The 18,996-nt window shown below is 33.1% G+C and overlaps 3 protein-coding genes across 6 annotated transcripts; 1 reads left to right on the top strand and 2 right to left on the bottom strand.

Annotated features, from left to right (window-relative positions):
- Positions 469-4,607, bottom strand: LOC18602623 (receptor-like kinase TMK4). Its single transcript, XM_018120051.1, has 2 exons — positions 2,198-4,607; positions 469-1,351 (listed from the first exon to the last, which is right to left on the bottom strand). The coding sequence occupies exons 1-2, from the start codon at positions 4,449-4,451 to the stop codon at positions 837-839; spliced, it is 2,769 nt and encodes a 922-aa protein (XP_017975540.1). The 5' UTR covers positions 4,452-4,607; the 3' UTR covers positions 469-836.
- Positions 9,379-12,226, top strand: LOC18602622 (crocetin glucosyltransferase, chloroplastic). 4 transcript variants are annotated; one of them, XM_007034126.2, is made up of 4 exons: positions 9,379-9,489; positions 9,658-9,680; positions 9,813-9,877; positions 10,417-12,226. In XM_007034126.2, the coding sequence occupies exon 4, from the start codon at positions 10,572-10,574 to the stop codon at positions 11,961-11,963; it is 1,392 nt and encodes a 463-aa protein (XP_007034188.2). In that variant the 5' UTR covers positions 9,379-9,489; positions 9,658-9,680; positions 9,813-9,877; positions 10,417-10,571; the 3' UTR covers positions 11,964-12,226. The 4 variants fall into 4 exon arrangements, with proteins under 4 accessions (XP_007034188.2, XP_017975374.1, XP_007034189.2 ...); XM_018119885.1 differs by having other exon boundaries at positions 9,565-9,680; XM_007034127.2 differs by lacking the exon at positions 9,379-9,489 and having other exon boundaries at positions 9,504-9,680; positions 10,458-12,226.
- LOC18602621 (crocetin glucosyltransferase, chloroplastic) lies at positions 16,022-17,860 on the bottom strand. The gene has a single exon (XM_007034124.2). The coding sequence runs from the start codon at positions 17,518-17,520 to the stop codon at positions 16,123-16,125; it is 1,398 nt and encodes a 465-aa protein (XP_007034186.2). The 5' UTR covers positions 17,521-17,860; the 3' UTR covers positions 16,022-16,122.

Here is an 18,996-nt window from a genome sequence, read left to right as displayed (position 1 = left end):
CTTATATTCTTTCTAATGTCGTTTTCATCATTCCAAATCATAAATTAATTGGTCAGTTGGTCATTGTTATGTATCCAAAACATCAAATCAACCTATATTTTACTTCCACTATTTTTAGATTGAGTTTCGTAAAGAAAAGAAAAAAAGAAGTGGACAATAAAAAGTCCCCACAAACATGTGCAGTAGCACTACAAAAGTCTTCTTTGCATGAAAAGTTTCGAACTTTTAAAAGCAACAACGTAACTTAGCAAGCAGCTTCCCATGTGAGATAACTTCCAAGCTTAGACCCACCACCCAGCTCATTAACAAGCTAAAGCATCAAATATAAACAGATTAGGCATTAAACATAATATATCTTCAAGGCCTATACAAAGCTACCTAGAGAATTTATTTAAGTAAAAATCAGAACATAAAGAAGAAAACAAGTTAGCACAGAATAGTAGGGGAAGAAAAAGAAAGTAAGTTTTGTGCCAACCAAACATGATTGAACATAATTGAAAACAATAATTATACATTACAATGAAAAAGGTCAAAGAATATGATACAATTTTACTCCCCCCTCTTCTCCAAAACCCTTTTTTCCTCTGTAAATGCTCCACCAACAAAACAAATCAATTGGTTAGCTTTTGAAAAATTTTAATAAGAAACAGTGACTGCTCAATTGGCTCACATTTAGCACAACCAAAATAAGATTACAAACTGAATTTGATAAGCATAATATGACCATAATACTCTTCGCTATCACCTGGACTGCAGCTCAACCTGGCTTTTTCACCTCATCCCAAATTTTACAGTGCGTACTCTTCAAAGTAATGTTGGTTATTTTCCCATTTCCATCACCGGCAATCTGATGAGCGAAATGAGTCCGGAAATCCTGAGGGTTTTGCAGGAATGCTTGACTGGGTATCGGAGTATGATATATCACCATACATTGTGGAAGTACCCTCATCTGCTTGCCATCTTTGTAGAGCCTGTGGAAGGCTCATGTGAAGGTCAATGCCTGAGTTTTCTTCATCCTCATGGCTGGTAGGTTTCCACTGCTCAACAAGAGGGCCTAACACATTGACTGCATGCCCCATGTCAGGTCTTTGATATGGTTCACGAGCTGTGCAGTGCCCTGCCAGCTCAGCTACCTTGAAGATGCTCGCCATTGTCTCTTCATCACAGTTTATTGTTTCGTCAACCACTTTTGGAATGTTGTCTTTGTTGATTAGGACCCTGCGGAACCATGTGACCAAATGTGACTTTTCATCAGGTAAGGTTTCATCTAAAGCTTTTCGGCCAGTGATTATCTCCATCAAGACCACCCCAAATGCATAGACGTCCACTTTAGTAGTCACCCTTCCAGTTGCTGTTAAGATTAAAATGAATAAAAGAAAGAGTATATCTGTTTAGAAAATTTAACATTTAACCCAAACAACAAAAGGGTGCATAGTCCAGATCTTCTCCATAAATTGACCTACTTTATTAGTTATAGAGCTGTTCCAGTTAGCAGAATTCATTAAATTAAAGAAAGATGATTAACATTCAACATCAGTTGGCTAGCAAGCAGAGGCTTTTGTTTAAATAAATTGCTCGACAAATTTAAGGATATGAAAATATTTTGTAGAGAAAAGCCAGGAAAAAGGAGAAGACAAGAAAATATTTTTTAGTTACCAAAAAGACTGGTTAAATAAACCCAAAGAACGTAATTTGAAAAAAAAAAACAAAAAAAGCCTTTGCATACCATGCCTACTAAAAGATGCTCCTATAAGTGTCATCTATTCTGAATGCTAATAAGAAGACAATTCTTTCAGTTGGCTATGATTTCAATCTCTCATAAGAATACTGAATATTCTTTCAAGCCTAATAACTCATAAAGCACGTTGTGGAAGACATTGTCACCAAGTCTACCACCTTTTTACCCTCCCGAAAGAACAAACTGCGATGTGAAGAAAATTAAGTCTAAAGAATAGCTTGTTAGCATCATTTCTAACATGTCTAAAGCAGATAATATCTTGAAGAGCCCCAATTACAATATCTGCTAATATCTTTGGTATTCAGGGAATTGGAACACCTATAATAATATTGACACAGTAAGGATACACCTAAATTACTTTCAAAGGTTTGATTTTCCTGGAGCAAATTGTTATCGAATATATAGAACCAAGCAGCTCATATACAAACTTAAAGAATTTCCAGATGAGGATCCACGTACCAGCATATTCAGGAGCAAGATATCCAAATGTTCCTGCCAATCGTGTCTCCACAGAGTACTTTCCCTCAGGTGCATTCTTAACCAAGCCAAAATCTGCAACCTTTGCCCTCATGTCATCCCCGAGGAGTATGTTGGAAGGCTTCAAATCCCGGTGAATGAAACTTTGCTGTGCTAGGGAGTGCAAATACTCCACCCCACGAGCAACATCCAGTGCAATGGTGACTCTCTGCTTCCAGGTGAGTGGAGCATAGCCATTTTCCTGCCATTCGAAGAGATGCTGACCAAGGGTCCCTTTAGGCATATACTCATAAACCAAGAGCCTCTCATTACCATTAATACAGTAACCCAAAAGTGCAACCAGATGCCTGTGCCTAACCTTTGTAAGTACTGCAATTTCAGCCTGAAACTCATTCATTCCTTTAGTACCTGTCGCCACACACTCCATCCTCTTGACAGCAATCTGTGTGCCATCATGCAATTCCCCTTTATACACAACCCCAAAACCCCCTCTTCCTAAAATATTAGCCTCACTGAAATTATCGGTCACCTGTCTTAGGACTTGCATTGAGATCACAACATTTCCACCCTCAAAGAAATGACAGTCACTATGATCGCCACTACTCTGGCTTTGCAGTTCACCAGGAACTCCTCCATACCCATTCACTCCACCACCCATTGCCCCATTGTTAACTACTCCCTTCTCAGCATCACTGTCCTCCATTTTCCCAAATTTCCCATACCTTTTCTTCACAATATACTTATAAGAAACAAAGCAAACAACAGCAACGAAAATCAACACACCAACAACAACACCTACAATCAGAGCAATTGATTTCTTACCATTGCCACCACTTTTGGAGTTCCCATCTGAACCTCCACCCGATGCTCCAGAATTTGAAGTTCCTCCGTCACCAGAACCACTAGATTTTCCAAGCAAACTATTCCCCGAGGAAACAAACTTTACTGAACTTGAAAATTTTGGGATATCTCCACTAAGATTGTTATTAGACACATCAAGAAGCTGCAAACTACTCAACTTAGCCAGACTATCAGGAATTGAACCTGTCAATTTATTGTCATTAAGATTCAAATTTTTCAACGCCGTGAGATTCCCAAATGCTGGAGAAATCGTCCCAGCCAAATCTTTCCTTCCAAGATTCACGGTAATCACATTCCGTTGTGAATCACAAGTAACAAAAGACCAACCACAAGTATCATTTCCGGCCCAATCATCAGAAAGGAACACCGGGTACCCAAAACCACTCGCAATCTCAAGCATTGTACTAACCTGAGGATCACAAGGATCCCCATTATTCGTACAGAAATTATTGGTTCCATTAACAGTAACTTTCTCAACTGAGCTAGGAAACTTGGGTAAAGGACCCTGCAATTTATTATTAGACAATGAAACATTCTTCAAATTCGGAAGATTAATCAAAGATTCCGGGACAGGCCCTGTTAACTGGTTATCCCTAAGCTGCAGATCGAAAATACCCGTACATTTAGACAAATCTGGGATCGGACCCGTAAACATATTCTTATGAAGCCAAACCTGGGACAACTGTGTCATGTTGGACAAAACTTCTATAGTACCCGTGAACCCACCATTCTGATTGTTGATCCAAAGATTCTGAATCATGGAACCACCAAGAGAAGCCGGCAATGTACCGTTCAAACTGTTGTAAGACAACCTTATACTTTGTAAACTGTTCATAGATTCGAATAAATCAGGCAAGGTGCCGTACAAGTTGATGTTGTCTAGTTGAAGTTCGACGAGGCTTGTCGATTGGGATAAATCTGGGAAAGTCCACGGACTTAGCTTCACATTTTCACTCATACTTAACGTTTGTAGACTGGTCAATCCTGAGAACGCGCCCGGGGAGACTGAGGTGAACGCGTTGCTGTCTAGGTAAATGGATTGTAAGTTGGAGAGGTTTGCGAAAGATGGGATGGCCCCTGATAAAGAGTTGCGCTGAAGAGATATACTACGGAGTTCCGATAAGGTGGAAATGTCCGGAGATATGGATCCAGACAGGGACTTGGAAGACAGGTTGATGGAAGTAACACGGCTGGATTTGTCACAGTTTACGCCTGGCCAGCTGCAGTAGTTGTCGGAAGAGGTGGAGGACCAGCCGCTGGGAAGGGTACTGAAGGATGATGCTATCTTTAGAATAGTTGCGCCGTCGTCTGCGGCGGCAAGAACGGCGGAAAGAAGGACGAGGGGAAGGAGGAGATGGTGAAGGTGGTTGGACATTTTGGTTAAGAAACCAAACAGCTTGATTATGCGACAACTTAGGTGTTGGTTTGTTTGAATAAGGTTGCCTGTTTTTTCGGGGTGAAGAAAGAAAGAACAGAGTGTTTAGGGTAAGAGATAATAGTTGGGGTAGAGAAAATGACCAAGAATATTGAAAGGAATTTTATTAGTTGTATTCATTCATTTGAGGTTTATTTATTTATTTATTTATTTATTTATTTATTTTGTTTAAAGAGAATATCTTAGCTGTTTTTTAGTTACCAATTTTATAAATTAGAGAGAATATTGAAAGAACCTTCCTTCAATGATGCCATGAATTTTGATTTCAGATTCTATTCTACTACTAATATATTGCCTAGAATTCTTTTTCTTCTTTTATGACAATAATGTTTAATATAATATTTTCATTGTATGGATATAAATTAAGATTCTTTTTGCATTAATTTTTTTATTTTTTCTTTTTTTGGTAAAAAATATAACAGAAGAAAATAAATAATAAAGAGATAAAGCAAAAAAAATCAATTTAACATAATTAAAATAAATGCATGAAAAATAATTTAAAATTCTTTATAATTTCCTTAAAGTCTCATACTTGCGTTTATCTCATTAAGTGGAATTTGTATTTTTTTTTAATTAATAAAAGTTTCATTGTTAATAATATAAAATAATAATTTTTAAATAAAAAACAATTGAAAATCCTTAATAAATAACACTCTTAACTAATAAGAATAAAATAACATAACTATAGCATTAAGATTGCAACCAATCATCTCCAATCAGCTTCATCAATTAATTTTTATCAAATATTTGGTAGTATTTATCAACGGATAGCGAGCATTAAGCAAGACATTACAATAACTAAAAGGAATAAAATTTATTTTGGATTAAATAATTGGTAAGGTACGATACAATTTAGCAGTAAATCCTTAGAGAAGTTTTGCAAATAAATAAAAATATTAAATATTTCCAACGAAATTATTCTTATTCCCCTGTTTCAGTACCATAACTAATTACAACATAAAAGAAAAAAAAAGTACAAAAATGCAGTAGTGCTCATAAGTGATATTTTGGTGGTGGGGGGATAGGCGGTGCGGTCCCACCAAAAGGACAGCTGTTGCTGAGCAGATGTGTAAAAATCAATCAAAAACCAGAGCAATAAAGCAAGTTCGACACCGCAGTTTTTGCCTCCTTTTGGAACCTTTCTCTCCCTTTCCCTGTCTGAAAGTCGTACATACATTCTTGTTCCTGCGGGAAACCGCGTTTCTCATCTGTTCTCATCTGCTGTCAATTTTTAACCGTCAGATTTTTGCTGTTTACACTCTTGACTCTTCAATCTCCTTTTAAAAAAAAAAACCCATCATCCTAATCAACCACAGTTGTTCTTATTTATTATAATGCATAATGGATATTTTAGTCTTTCAATGTTCTAATAATTTGGTCAAGCCACATCATCATGTACCCCATTCAAAAAGGGCCTTTAATAATATCTTTTTAAGAAAACTTTCCAAGATACGCAAAACAAGCTACTATGACTCAGCAAAGCAAAGTTGGGCTTTTTACACAGGATTTAAATGTTTCACTTATGATTGTACTACATCGGAATACAACCACACATTTTCTGATTCCTTTCTTTTTCAATAAAAAAAAAATCTAGGACATACGGAAAAAAAATAATTTGGTTATTCCATAAATGAATTCTATATAGGGGTAGTAATTGCTCAATTGATTTTACGTAATTTTAACACTTGGTTACTTCTTTTTGTTGTGGTAAAATATTTAGACATTTAAATATATTGTAATCTATTTAAAACTAATAAAATTAAATAAATTTAGTTAATATCATACAAACTACAAACAAAAATTACAATAACATAGTAACGTAAAGGTCAGTAATAATCCCAGATTCATCAACTTGACTTGATAGATAGTTCATCATTCAAATCATACATTCATCCACAGTCACGATTCAAAATTGTTAGGCACGAATTTATGTGAGCGGTCAACGATCCTGACTTCTAGATTGCCGAACCAAACTATACTTACTCTTATAATAAAGCACAAAAAAATAAATGAGATTGTTCCAATTAGTTACGATAAAACTACAAACTCATTCAATGAAAACCTAACTTAAAACATTTAATTATACTAAATATAAAGTACTACTATAACTTAATGCATTTTAATTGGCTCAATTATGATAATCGGATATAAATTTTAAACACATAAACTTTGTAAATAAATTTAAATTTAAATAGTTAGTCATGGCTATGAGTTTTATTCATTGTCTATAAATTTTAAAAATTCTAAAGTTTAAAGAGAAAAAAGAAACAAATCTTAAAGATTCCAAAATTTAACATGACAAATCTTATCAATTACGGTCTACTACTCATACAGTTCACTAATGATGTGGTTCGTTCAAAATCAAACCTCATAACAACTCTCTATTCATGACGACGTCACATAAAAAACTTAACCACTTCTTTTGACCTATAATATTTTTTTATTGATATGTCTACGTGATATTGTCCTATAAAGACTTTTTTTTATATAAGGCTATAGATGGTTGGATTGTTTTTACTAATTTGGTATAATGTAAAGGAGGTAGGCCTAAATGATTAAGGGAGACTGCGAAATTTTAGGAAATTACATAGGCTTATGGACCTTGGATTGTTAACTTGAACTGGCCCTGGTCCATAAGGTTATTCGATTGTGGGCTGGAAATTGATCTAAAGCTAGTCTACTTAACTAAATATAAGCCTAGGCCTAATTTAAATAGGGTAATTTTTTTTTTCTTGTTTTAGTTTGCATCTAAATATTAAAACGATACCCAAGTAAATTTTGTTCCATGTTTATAGGCCTAGCACACTTTCAGTGTCATATATTAGGATTAAATTATCTTTTGTTATTATTGTAATTGCTTTGTTTTTTATTTTACTAAATTAGTTATTACTTGCATTTTATATTTGGAGGAGGAAACAGTTGACGTGTTCAGCTAAAAAAAATGTATTTTTTTAAAGCAACAAATATGTATTTTTTGAATAATTAAAGTAAAAAAATCTTGGAAGTGCACGATTTTAAGTTTATGTCATGTAATTATGTGATCAAGTAGTAAAATTTTTGTTTTCATCATATATTTTTATTTTTAACAACTAGAAGAAAATAAAAAATTATATTGATATGAACCTTTTGTTCAGGCAAAGTACATATTGGTGTTCATTTACAAGAATAATATAGCCTAAAACTCAATTTATCTCGTATTTTTAAGAACAGAAATCTCAAAAGACACATTAAACATAAACAATAAACAAAAGAAATGTTTAATTAAAAATAATTAAAAAATATAAATAAAAACCTCCTTATTAGAACATAAATAGTCAAACTGTCGCATTCCTACTATATAATAATTTTATCTAATCCATTGTTTTCCATAAGCCACGAGAAACTTCTTAGTTTGTCTCAATCGACAAGTTCATCTCAAATCTCAACAAAATGGCAAAAAGCCTTATCTTAGTTCTTAGACGCACCACTTTGATGGCTCAATTGCAAGATTTATTGACCAAGACCACATAAACGCTTCCCTCCAACTCGACAAGTGCCAACGTACGCCTCGGTGTATGTCTGACCCTTACAACCACCGTCTCCGCCATTTGTCGCTTGAAGATAACTTTCCTTTCAATTGAGTATTTTTAAAAAAGATTAAATAGAAATAGATATTAAACCGTTAAAAAAAATTATATATAATTTAATTATTATTTAATTAAAATATTAAATAAAATTTAAAAAATATTGAGCATATTAAAAAATGTACATTAATAGTAATGATGATGTCATTTATATATATGACTAAATAAAACTATAAAAAGAGTTTCTCTCACTCTTTGCTAGCAAGATTAGAAGAGAAAATAAATTTTCAAACTCAAATGAATCATCTATTTACTTTGTATGTTCTAACTCTTCTCTTATTTTTTTATTTGACTCTTAATTGTTAATTAACATATTGAGTTATTGGGTTGAACTATTGAAATATAATATGTTATAATAAACTATTAGATTAGACTGTTAAGATATAATATATTGATAGATTTAGATTTATATTAGAATTTAATGGATTTGAATTAGTAGACTCGCTTTCATTTTTTTTTAAATTTGATGCTCTTAACATATTAGTTTAAAATTTATTTGCTAAGCTTAACTAGCAATATACTAATAATAATGACTCTAATTTTATAAAATAGTTTGAAGAATAAAACTAATTATTAAATAAAAAATTATTTTGAGAGATATTAAAAATATATATAATAAATAAAATTATATTAAAATATATAATTATTTTATTCTATTAATTTGTATTTATATCCTTACTACTTAAAGTTTGCATCATACATATTAGCATGTATTAGCTATTTTGAATAAAAATAATATATTAATAAAATCTTCAGTAATAATGTAATATTGTAATTTATATTTGAGAATTATATAATAATTTATTTATGTTTAAAGATTAAAATTATAAAAAATAAAATTTACATATAAGTAAAAAGAAAAACATGATAAATAGAAGACAAAATGTGCACATGACATAACAAAAAAGAAAAAAAAAGAATATAATTGATGATTTATAGAAATTTATAAACAAAAAATCTATAGAGATTTAGAATATATAAGTAAATAGAATTGAAATAAATAATAATAATAATATAAATTAAAAATTTTAAAATTAAATTAAATATATAAAATTATTTTATATTTTATTATTTATATTAATTATTAAATAAAAAATTATTAAAAATTTATATAATACGTAAAAAATTTTAAAAATTTTGAGAGAGCCATGCCCCACATCCCATAAAAGGGCTCCACCCTGTTCCCCTCCCAAGGGTTGACCATATTTTCCTCCTTCGGTCATTTTCTTTTTGGCTTGTCTTCTTCTTTTTCATTTTTCATTTTTCCAACTTTGTTTCCCTCTTTATTCTCTCAATTTCTTCGTCCTCCAATATCATTCTCCAAAGCTAGCGAAGAAGGTTTTTTGAAAGATTAGGTACGGAATTTCATATATATGAATTTTTATATCAAATATTTGAGTTTGCCTAAATATATAACATATCTGATCTAGCTTTTACTTCCCACTTTAACAACGACGCGCCGGATATCAACTACCCTCGGTCTGATTTGAGGTGGTTTTTGCTCTCTCACTCTACACATATAGCTGAGGTTTGAGCTTCGGTTTAGGTACGATTTGCTCTCTCACTCTACAAATTCTGGGCTTTGCAGTTGTTCAATATTTTTACTGGCACACAGTACTACTAACTTGAATCCGTATACACTGGCAAAAATGGAGGTTAATTGATTAATTCATTACAGGTGTTCTTTTGGAATAGCATTGGAGGCTCTCCTCAAGCATCGAGAAGATTCTACAAATGATTCTGGTACTAGTAATTTTGTTAATATTTTAGTAGAGTTGTTTGGCTGTCTGGAAATGCAAAGAAATTAATGGTAAAACAAAATGAAAGATTAGTTGACAAGTTCGATTTTATTTAACGGTTTTTGCATTAGACAAAAATTACTACTTGTTTCCATAAGTGAATTGAAAGTGCCTTGCTTTCCTTAATTTGTCAATCTCATAAAAAATTCTCAATGGATTATATTTTTCCTTTCTTTATGCTATTGACCTTGTGCATGTGGCCGTAGACTGTATTTATGGAAATGCTTGTATCCCTAATCCCTGAAAGCTAGAGTTTTTCTCTCTCTTGGCTTTTCCGAGTTCTTTTTTAAGTGTTAACCGCTAATTAAGTCCCCTCTCTGCTTTTCCGTTGCTTGCTCTGTTTGGCTTTGGACTCTGTGAATTTTGTTTTCCTGCAAAATTGTTGAACCTCCTTGCTCACCATCCTTCAGTTTATATTTTTATTTATTATTGGATAGTTTTTAAAGATATTTTTTTTCTTGTGTTGGGCTATTTATTTTGTAGCTTGCTAACTACATCTATCTGGGGATCATTTTGGCTGCTAGAGATCATGGTTTTTCATAAACCACGGACACTTACTAGGTTGTCTCAATCAACAAATTCATCTTATTAACAGAAGGGCTGCAAGCCTTATCTGAGTTTCTCACACGCGCCACCCTATGATGGCTCAACCTCACGTCCTTCTTGTAACACTCCCTGGCCAAGGTCACATAAACCCTTCCCTCCAATTCGCCAAGCGCCTAATACACCTAGGCCTTCGTGTCACCTTTGCAACTGCCGTATCCGCCATCCGCCGCATGAAACCAATGTCCCCTCTTGAGGGTTTAACATACGTCGCTGCCTACTCCGACGGTTACGACGATGGGTTGAAACCCGGTGATGATATTGACCGTTACATATTAGAATCCAGGCGTAAGGGTCTCGAGACTTTGAGCGAGTTCATTGGTGCTAGCATTGAGGAAGGCATACGGTTCACTTGTATTGTGTATGGAATCATGATGCCTTGGGTGGCATTGGTGGCGCGTGAATTTCACATCCCATCAACATTACTTTGGAATCAACCCGCCAGCGTTTTTGTCACCTATTATTATTACTTCAAAGATTATGGTGATATCATAAGGAAAACTGTTAAAGACCCTTCATCGATCGTCGAATTGCCAGGATTGCCACCTCTTGCTAGCCGTGACATGCCCTCGTTTTTCCTCCCTGCAAATGAATACGATTGTGCCTTACCATCATTGAAGCAACATGTAGAGATCCTTGATGAAGAAACGAAGCCAAAAGTTCTGGTTAATACCTTTGATGCTTTGGAACCTGAGGCCATAAAAGTGATTGATAAGTACAATTTGGTTGGTATTGGGCCCTTGATACCGTCTGCTTTCTTGGATGGAAATGATCACTCCGATTCTTCATTCGGAGGTGATCTTTTCAAGGGCACAAACGACTTTGTCCAGTGGCTGGACTCAATGCCAAAAAGTTCAGTTATATATGTATCGTTTGGAAGCATTCTTATGTTGACAAAACAACAAATGGAGGAAATTGCAAATGGGTTATTAGGCACTGGCTACCCTTTTTTGTGGGTGATAAGGGAAGGGGCTGGAGAGAAAGAAGAGAAACTCAGTCGTATCGAAGAATTGAAAAAGCAAGGGATGATAGTGCCATGGTGTTCGCAAGTCGAGGTTCTTTCTCATCCATCGGTAGGGTGTTTCTTAACTCACTGTGGATGGAATTCGGCCTTGGAAAGCTTGGTTTCTGGGGTGCCAATGGTGACGTTTCCGCAGTTGACAGATCAAGGTACTAATGCGAAGCTTGTGGAAGATTTGTGGAAGACTGGGGTAAGGGTGACTAGGAATCCTGAAGAACGAATTGTCGTCGAAGGGCACGAGATTAAAAGGTGCTTGGAATTGATAATGGAAGGTGGAGAGAAAGGGGAGGAATTGAGAAAGAATGGCAAGAAATGGAAGTATTTGGCAAGGGAAGCTGTCAAGGAAGATGGGTCTTCACTCAAGAACCTTGAGGCGTTCCTACATGGGCTTGGAAAAAGCTACTAAGTCGACCTTTCCTGCTTACGTAATTTACTGGCTAAAGAAATTTGAGGAATCAATTTAATTTGGGGGGTTCGCTTTTGTCGTTTGAAATGTATTTGCAACTACCGGTCTGTGAATGTGATTACCACTTTGAAACTGTGAATAAGTTTGACTTAAGAATATGTAAGAGGTGGTTGTATATCATTATCTTTTCACAATTACACCATGTGTACTTTATTAACTACTACATTTTCACAAGGAATGAACAAGTATATGTATCGATCTCATCAACAAATTAACTCTAATTTGCTTAAAATTAATTCCCATATCCATCAAGGGACTTTGTCTTTTTTAGATTAATTTGACTAAATTAGATTGAACCATAATTCTGCGTACGTAAACATACTTGCTAGACAATTTCCCTGATTCTTCATCCACGCAAAGTTTAAGACAATTTGTCATGTGCAATTTCTCTTTCTCTATCAATCGACAAATTGCATTTCAGAATGTGATTGTCGAGACTTGTAGATTAAATTGAGGTGTCTTCTTTCAATTTGTCTAATAATTGAGTTATATATGCAAAAATGAGTCCTTGGGTTTGTGAAAGCTGCCACTGTCGTTTTTGACTATTCCTGAGTGCTTTACTTATGTTAGAAACTCTGTTTTGAATAATCAAATTTTGTTGAGTCCCTCTTGTCTTTTCAAATGTATTAGTAGCTAGTAAATTTTTGTTGAGATTAAAAATAAGAGAATAAGAGGTAAAAATTTTAAAAATTAATATATTAAAATTAATCAATAATTAAAATATTTATAATATTTATAATATTCTATAATTTTAGATAACATGTAAATCAATAAAAAAAAATACTTACTATGATATTTTAGTGAAGTTGTATTCAATGATATTTTCAGAATTCAAATTCATCAATTATTGATTTTGTACTGAAAAGCATTCATTTTTTTAGGATTGAGTTTTACACATTTTGATTCATATTACTTTTATTTATAAATTGAAGTAATGAGGCTTAGTGGCTCAAGCGTAGGAAAATAATTTAGATGATTTGCATCTTTTCTTTTAAAGAACTTGTCAATTGTGCTTTTTTCAAAAAAAGAAAATTTTCAATTGTTTTCAACTTACTTATACATTAATCAAAATTGGAAAAAAATTAATGCAGTAAACATTCAATTTTTTTTTAATTTTTATTTAAACTTTTAATACTAAATATAAAACTATAATGCAAAAATATAAATAGTTAAATGTGATATAAAATATTAATAATTTCCTCTTATATAATCAAAATGGTTTAAAGACTAAATATTTAAGATAATTTCCTTATATATACTAATTTTCTTTCAACTAAATACAAAACATGAAGCAAATAAAAAAGATAATTTTCTCTTATATAATCAAGATTAATAAAAAAAATGATACATTGATGAAATTTTAAGCAGTGCAATACTACAACTTATTTTTGAAAATTACATAATAATTTTTTAACTTTTAAAGGCTAAATCATAGAAAATAAAATCCATATAACAAAAAAAAGAAGAACATAGATTAATAATTTTCTCTTATATAATCAGAATTATTTAAAGATTAAATACTTAAGATAATTTTCTCATATATACTAATATTCTTTCAACTAAATATAAAACATAAAGCAAATAAAAAAGATAATCCCCTCTTATCTAATCAAGATTAATAAAAAAATAATACATTGATGAAATTTTAAACAGTAGTATAATACTACAACTTATATTTGAGAATTACATAATAATTTTTTAATTTTTAAAAACTAAAATCATGTAAAATAAAATTCACATAACCAAAAAAAAAAAAGAACATAGNAACAAGAAAGAAAAAAGAAAAACATGGTTGATAGTTTATAGAAATTTGAAAAATAAAATCTATAGAAACTTCGAACATATAAACAAATAGAATAGAAATAAAAAAATAAACAAAAATAAATAATAATATAAATTGAAAGAGTAAATCAAAAGAAAACTTTACTTTCTCTTAAGTTTATATTATGATGGTGAGTGGTTCCCATTCTTTCTTGTCCAAACTGGCTTGCTCATAAATCCCTCTTAACGAAAATGAAAATGAAAAGAAAGAAGAAAGAGAAAGAGACATGAAGAAACTAAATAGTTAAGAGGGTAAAGTTGAATGCAGTATGTAGAGTAATTTTATTATTTTTTATTTATATTAATTATTAAATAAAAAAATTATTTTAAAGATATCATTAAAAGAATACATAAAAAATTTAAAAATTTTATATTATATATAAAATTTTTTAAAAATTTTACAACCCCTTATGTATATGTAACTACTCTCCTCTTAGTTTACCGCTTGAAATTAAGTTGAAACACTAGTGTTGAGGCCACTTAGACATACTTTTTGTTAGATACACCGTAATACTTACTTCATCTTAACTACTTTTTTTATTTTTATTAAAAACTCTCATCAACAAATTAATAAACTGTAAACACCAATTTGCTTTAAATTCCCATCATCATGCGGTATGCTCAAATATCTATATTGTAATCTTTGGATCTAATACGACACCTTTGTATGCACAAGCCAGAGTTGCCCGTCAGGTCCGATTCCTGATAGGATTTTCCTGATCCGATCTCGGTCTAGGATATTATTATACTAATAATTATTACTTGTATTTAACCTTAATCTTATAATATATTTAAAAATATTAAAATATTTTAATAGTAAATATATTTTAAATGAATGAGTTTAAGTCGAATTTTGATTTAAATTTTAAAGATGTCAATTGGATTTATTCAACTTTAATCATATAATATATTTATATGCTTACTAATTGACAAATTCAAATTTGGAAATCTAGTTAATTTATCGACATTCATAGGAAGAGGGATAAAAAGGGTTGGTTTGTGCATGGTTGTCCAACTCGTAGCTAAAAATGGGTCTATTTACATATATATATATTAATAAGTGCAAAGGGCTCAGATTTGTAGCTGTGGCTGAAATGAATGATCTCATGAGAATCTTACAAGTGTCTACAAAATGTCCTTGTAACTAGGTGGGGACTTTTGAGACAAGAATGGGGCGGAGGCGCAAAACCTCTAGAGTTTGTGGCTGTGACAAGTGTCCAGGACCTTCCAGAAGCCTAGACCAGTAGACACATGCCACTGTCATCTTCACATATATCATAATTCATTACAAACATAAATGACGGGGGACTACCACTACTGCAAAATCAACGTCTCCAGCTAGCTTAGCTAGATAAGGTTGCAAACACATTATCATTAATAACACACATTTATTCCAAGAAAGGACAACATTATCTACCTAGGCTAGCTTAGCTAGGTCCTGGACAATTGTAAGTTTCATTTTGTTGTCAACCAATATGAGATTTTCTCGTATCTGCCTTAACGCTGGGTTACTGTTTCGTTGAAATTTAAGGACAATGACTACGTTAAGGTGACAATCTTCCAATGGAAGAGCGACTTTATTTTTCCACCCTTAGCTTTAGTCTTACATTAATTAATTAATTGTTTGCTTCATCTTTGGTATTGACAGAAACCTAACCAAGAGTTTGTGAACAATTTGTCTTACATTTATTATTCAATACTAGATATGTTTGTATATATGTCATGCTATAACTTGTAAAGTAATTAAACGTTACAGATAATTTGAAAATGTTGCTACTTTGACAATACAGTATCACTAGTAAAGCTGCACAAGTGAAGATGTAAGAAAAAAGGAAGAAGATTCATGTAGTTAGTAGTCAAAAGGCCACGGATTTGCGGAGGTAGGCAAAGACTAAAGAAAATTGAAACTGTCTAAAGCGCAACATCGACGTACAAAAGCATTATTATTTGATTTCCACAGTATCTCAGAGCATTACAATTATTCGAGTTAAACTTGGAAGAGTCAAACACTACAACTGCCTGTTTAAGGCATTTCTTTCTCTTGCCTAATTTCTTATTATGTAATTTTACTCTTAATTTTGCTGTTAGTCTTTATTATTTCACTTTTTAGAGGGAAAGAAAAAGTATTCGTAATATTTATAATTATCATATACGTTTGTTCTTTTTTTTAATTGAAAAAAAACCCATATCCATCCTGAACAAACTTATTAATAAAGACCACAATTAATCAGAAATTTATTAGTCTTTTTTTTTACATCGTACAAACACAAGTTGAACTTTACTTGCAACCTTGAGCAACATCATCTATGAAAGCCTTCAGGTTCATGTCCAAGGATCCACCTTCCTTGGCAGCTTCCCTTGCCAAATCTTTCCATTTTTCAGCAGTCCTTCTTAATTCATTCGCTCTCTCTCCGTCTCCCATGACCAAATCCAAGCATCTATTAATCTCACCTCGTTCCACTATCCCTTCCTCGTTCGCCGACACTCTCACCCCCGTCTCCCACACATCTTGGATGAGCTTCGCGTTCGTTCCTTGATCGGTCCATTGAGGGAAAGCCACCACCGACACCCCGGCAGCCAAGCTCTCCAGGGTCGAGTTCCAACCGCAATGCGTCACGAAGCACCCTAACGACGGATGAGACAAAACTTCCACTTGCGAACACCATGGAACTATCATACCAAACTGCTCTAGCTCTTCTCTGCAACTCAATTTATCTTCTTCTTTCTCTTCCTCTCCATTTTGTTTCTGATTTCTTATAACCCACAAGAACGGTCGCCCACTGGCCAATAAAGCTCGAGCGATTTCCTCTACTTGCTGCTTTGCTAAAACAGCCATAGTTCCGAATGACACATAAATAACAGTTGATTTTGGTTTTGAGTCTAGCCATTGGAGGTAATCTTTTGAACATTGAAAAAGATCACCCTTGAAGGAACCATCCGACGGGTCTTTTCCACCTAGAAAAGTAGACAGGATCAAGGGTCCGACAGCGAACATCTTATAATTTTCAATAGCTTTTAATGCCTCGGGTTCCAAAGCATCAAAGGTGTTAACAAGGACTCTAGCGTTCGTTTCTTCAGCAAGTAATTCAAATTGCTGTTGAAACAATGACAATGCCGAAGGGTAAGCGTTTGAAGCGGCTACAAAGGAGGGAAGGTCACGGCTTGCAAGCGGTGGCAGCCCAGGTAACTCTATTAGACAATTGGACTCACCAGCTTGGCCTTTAATAGTTTCCTCGTATCCATTGAAGTAATAATAGTAGATGTCGAGAACTGTGGCAGGTTGAATCCAAAGCATAGCTGATGGGATGTGATGCTCTCGCGCCACCTCCATAGCCCACGGTAGGAGCAAAGAGTAAACAATGCAAGTGACCGGTTTGCCTTCGTTGTCACTACCTACTACAATGTCATTGAGGTTTTCTTTGCCTCGACGCCTGAACTCAGACATGTAGTGGTCTTTGTCATCCCCGGGCTTTAACCCATCGTCATAGCCATCGGAAAAGGTTAAGAATGATAGGCCTTGGGCGGAGGGGACCTTGGTCATGCGGCGGCGGGCGGAGACACAGGTGGTGAAGGTGACGCGTACACCAATACGTATAAGACACTTGGCAAATTGGAGGGTAGGGTTTATGTGGCCTTGGGCAGGGTAGGTTACAAGGAGGAAATGAGGTTGTGGCATGGCTGCAGACGTGGTGGTCAGGGCGGCGCGTGGAAAGAAAGGAAGAGGGGTGGGAATGTTGCTATTGTGGAACAGAAGGGAGGTAACTGAGATAAGGGCAAGCCAGGGATTTTATAAGTGAATGAAACTGAAAAGATGACGTTAGAGGTGACGATTTTAAAGATTGCCGCACCCTTTAGCACACTGTCTGATTCTGATTGCAGTTTGGAGTAAGAAGTAAGTCCATATTAAGTAGACAAAGGAGTGCTGATGTTGGAATCACATGTGCCGTTGCATCACAGTTCCCTACAGCACGATTCTTGGGAAATCTACTTGGGCAACAAGAAATAATTTAGTCAAAATGTCTTTTTATTTTTATTATTTTCAATAAAATTTTCTTCCCCATCCAACTAAAGAAAATACAAAAGCTAGTTTCGTTTTTCATTTGTCATCTTCACTCGTTACTTTATATGTGATCATCATTTCAATGCTTAGACATATCGTGAATGACATAGGGAAATAACTAAGTATGGAAATGCTTATTTTTTATTTTTCAAAAAAAAATATTAGACGATGATTTAAATTATTATTTTTAACTGTTTTAGCTAAATTTAAACATCCTTTGTCTTGAAGTTCTCAAATTTAGATATTTACCTTACTCTATTATTTTTGTAGTGAAAATGAAAATAGTTTTCAAATCTAAGCTAGTCCTAGACTAGACTAGATTATCTAAAAAATAAATGGTGCGTACCCGAACAATTGCCTCATTGATTAGTGTATAATTTCTCTGATTAAAAAGTATAAGTTTAAATCCCTTTTATTGAAAAAAATGGTGAGATGTTCATTTATTATATTTCATCTATCTCATTGTTTTGTTTATTTTTTAAATATTTGAAAGTAATTATTTCCAAAATTTTGAACATGTAATAATCTTTTTAAAATTGATTTTTTTAATTTTGTTTATTTTTTGAAAATAAAAAAGATCGTACATCAATATTATAAAAGAAATTAAAATTTATAATATGAAATACATAAAATTAATTGAAACAATAAAAAAAATCAACTAAAAACAACTGAGACACGAAGAGTATATAAATTCAAAATTAAAATGGATCAATATTTGGTAACGAATGCTTCTGTTTACCACTTGTATAGTTGTATTTAACTCAAGTGACTTTTTTTATTGATAATTATTTCATTCGTAATTGAAAGAATTTTTTATTTGCTTGTGGTTCTATATATAATCTATGTTTCGTTCTTTTGGTTAACCAAAGAAGATTGTATCCATCATCCATTGTTCTACTTTACAACAATAATAGTAGATTATAGATATTTAATTAACATAATCATTAAAATATATTATCATAAAAATACAATCATTTAGCATATGTTATTGACTATGCATGGATATTATTTAAGAAGAGATGCTCTGAATATCAAATGAATTTATGTCATCATAGGTCTCTCTCTCTCTCTCTCTCTCTCTCTCTCTCTCTC

Source organism: Theobroma cacao, chromosome 4 (assembly GCF_000208745.1).
Source record: "Theobroma cacao cultivar B97-61/B2 chromosome 4, Criollo_cocoa_genome_V2, whole genome shotgun sequence".
NCBI classification, from domain to species: domain Eukaryota; kingdom Viridiplantae; phylum Streptophyta; class Magnoliopsida; order Malvales; family Malvaceae; genus Theobroma; species Theobroma cacao.
The sequence above is the reverse complement of the archived record's forward strand: the minus strand, read 5'-3'. Positions and strand labels throughout refer to the sequence as shown.

What these genes read in the sequence shown, in the direction of transcription:
- LOC18602623 (XM_018120051.1), bottom strand. Translation starts at nt 4,451, where the DNA reads ATGTCCAACCACCTTCACCATCTCCTCCTTCCCCTCGTCCTTCTTTCC. An exon ending in TCTTGCTCCTGAATATGCTG is followed by an intron (nt 1,352 to 2,197) that starts GTACGTGGATCC and finishes TAATCTTAACAG; the next exon opens with CAACTGGAAGGGTGACTACT.
- LOC18602622 (XM_007034126.2), top strand. Translation starts at nt 10,572, where the DNA reads ATGATGGCTCAACCTCACGTCCTTCTTGTAACACTCCCTGGCCAAGGT.
- LOC18602621 (XM_007034124.2), bottom strand. Translation starts at nt 17,520, where the DNA reads ATGCCACAACCTCATTTCCTCCTTGTAACCTACCCTGCCCAAGGCCAC.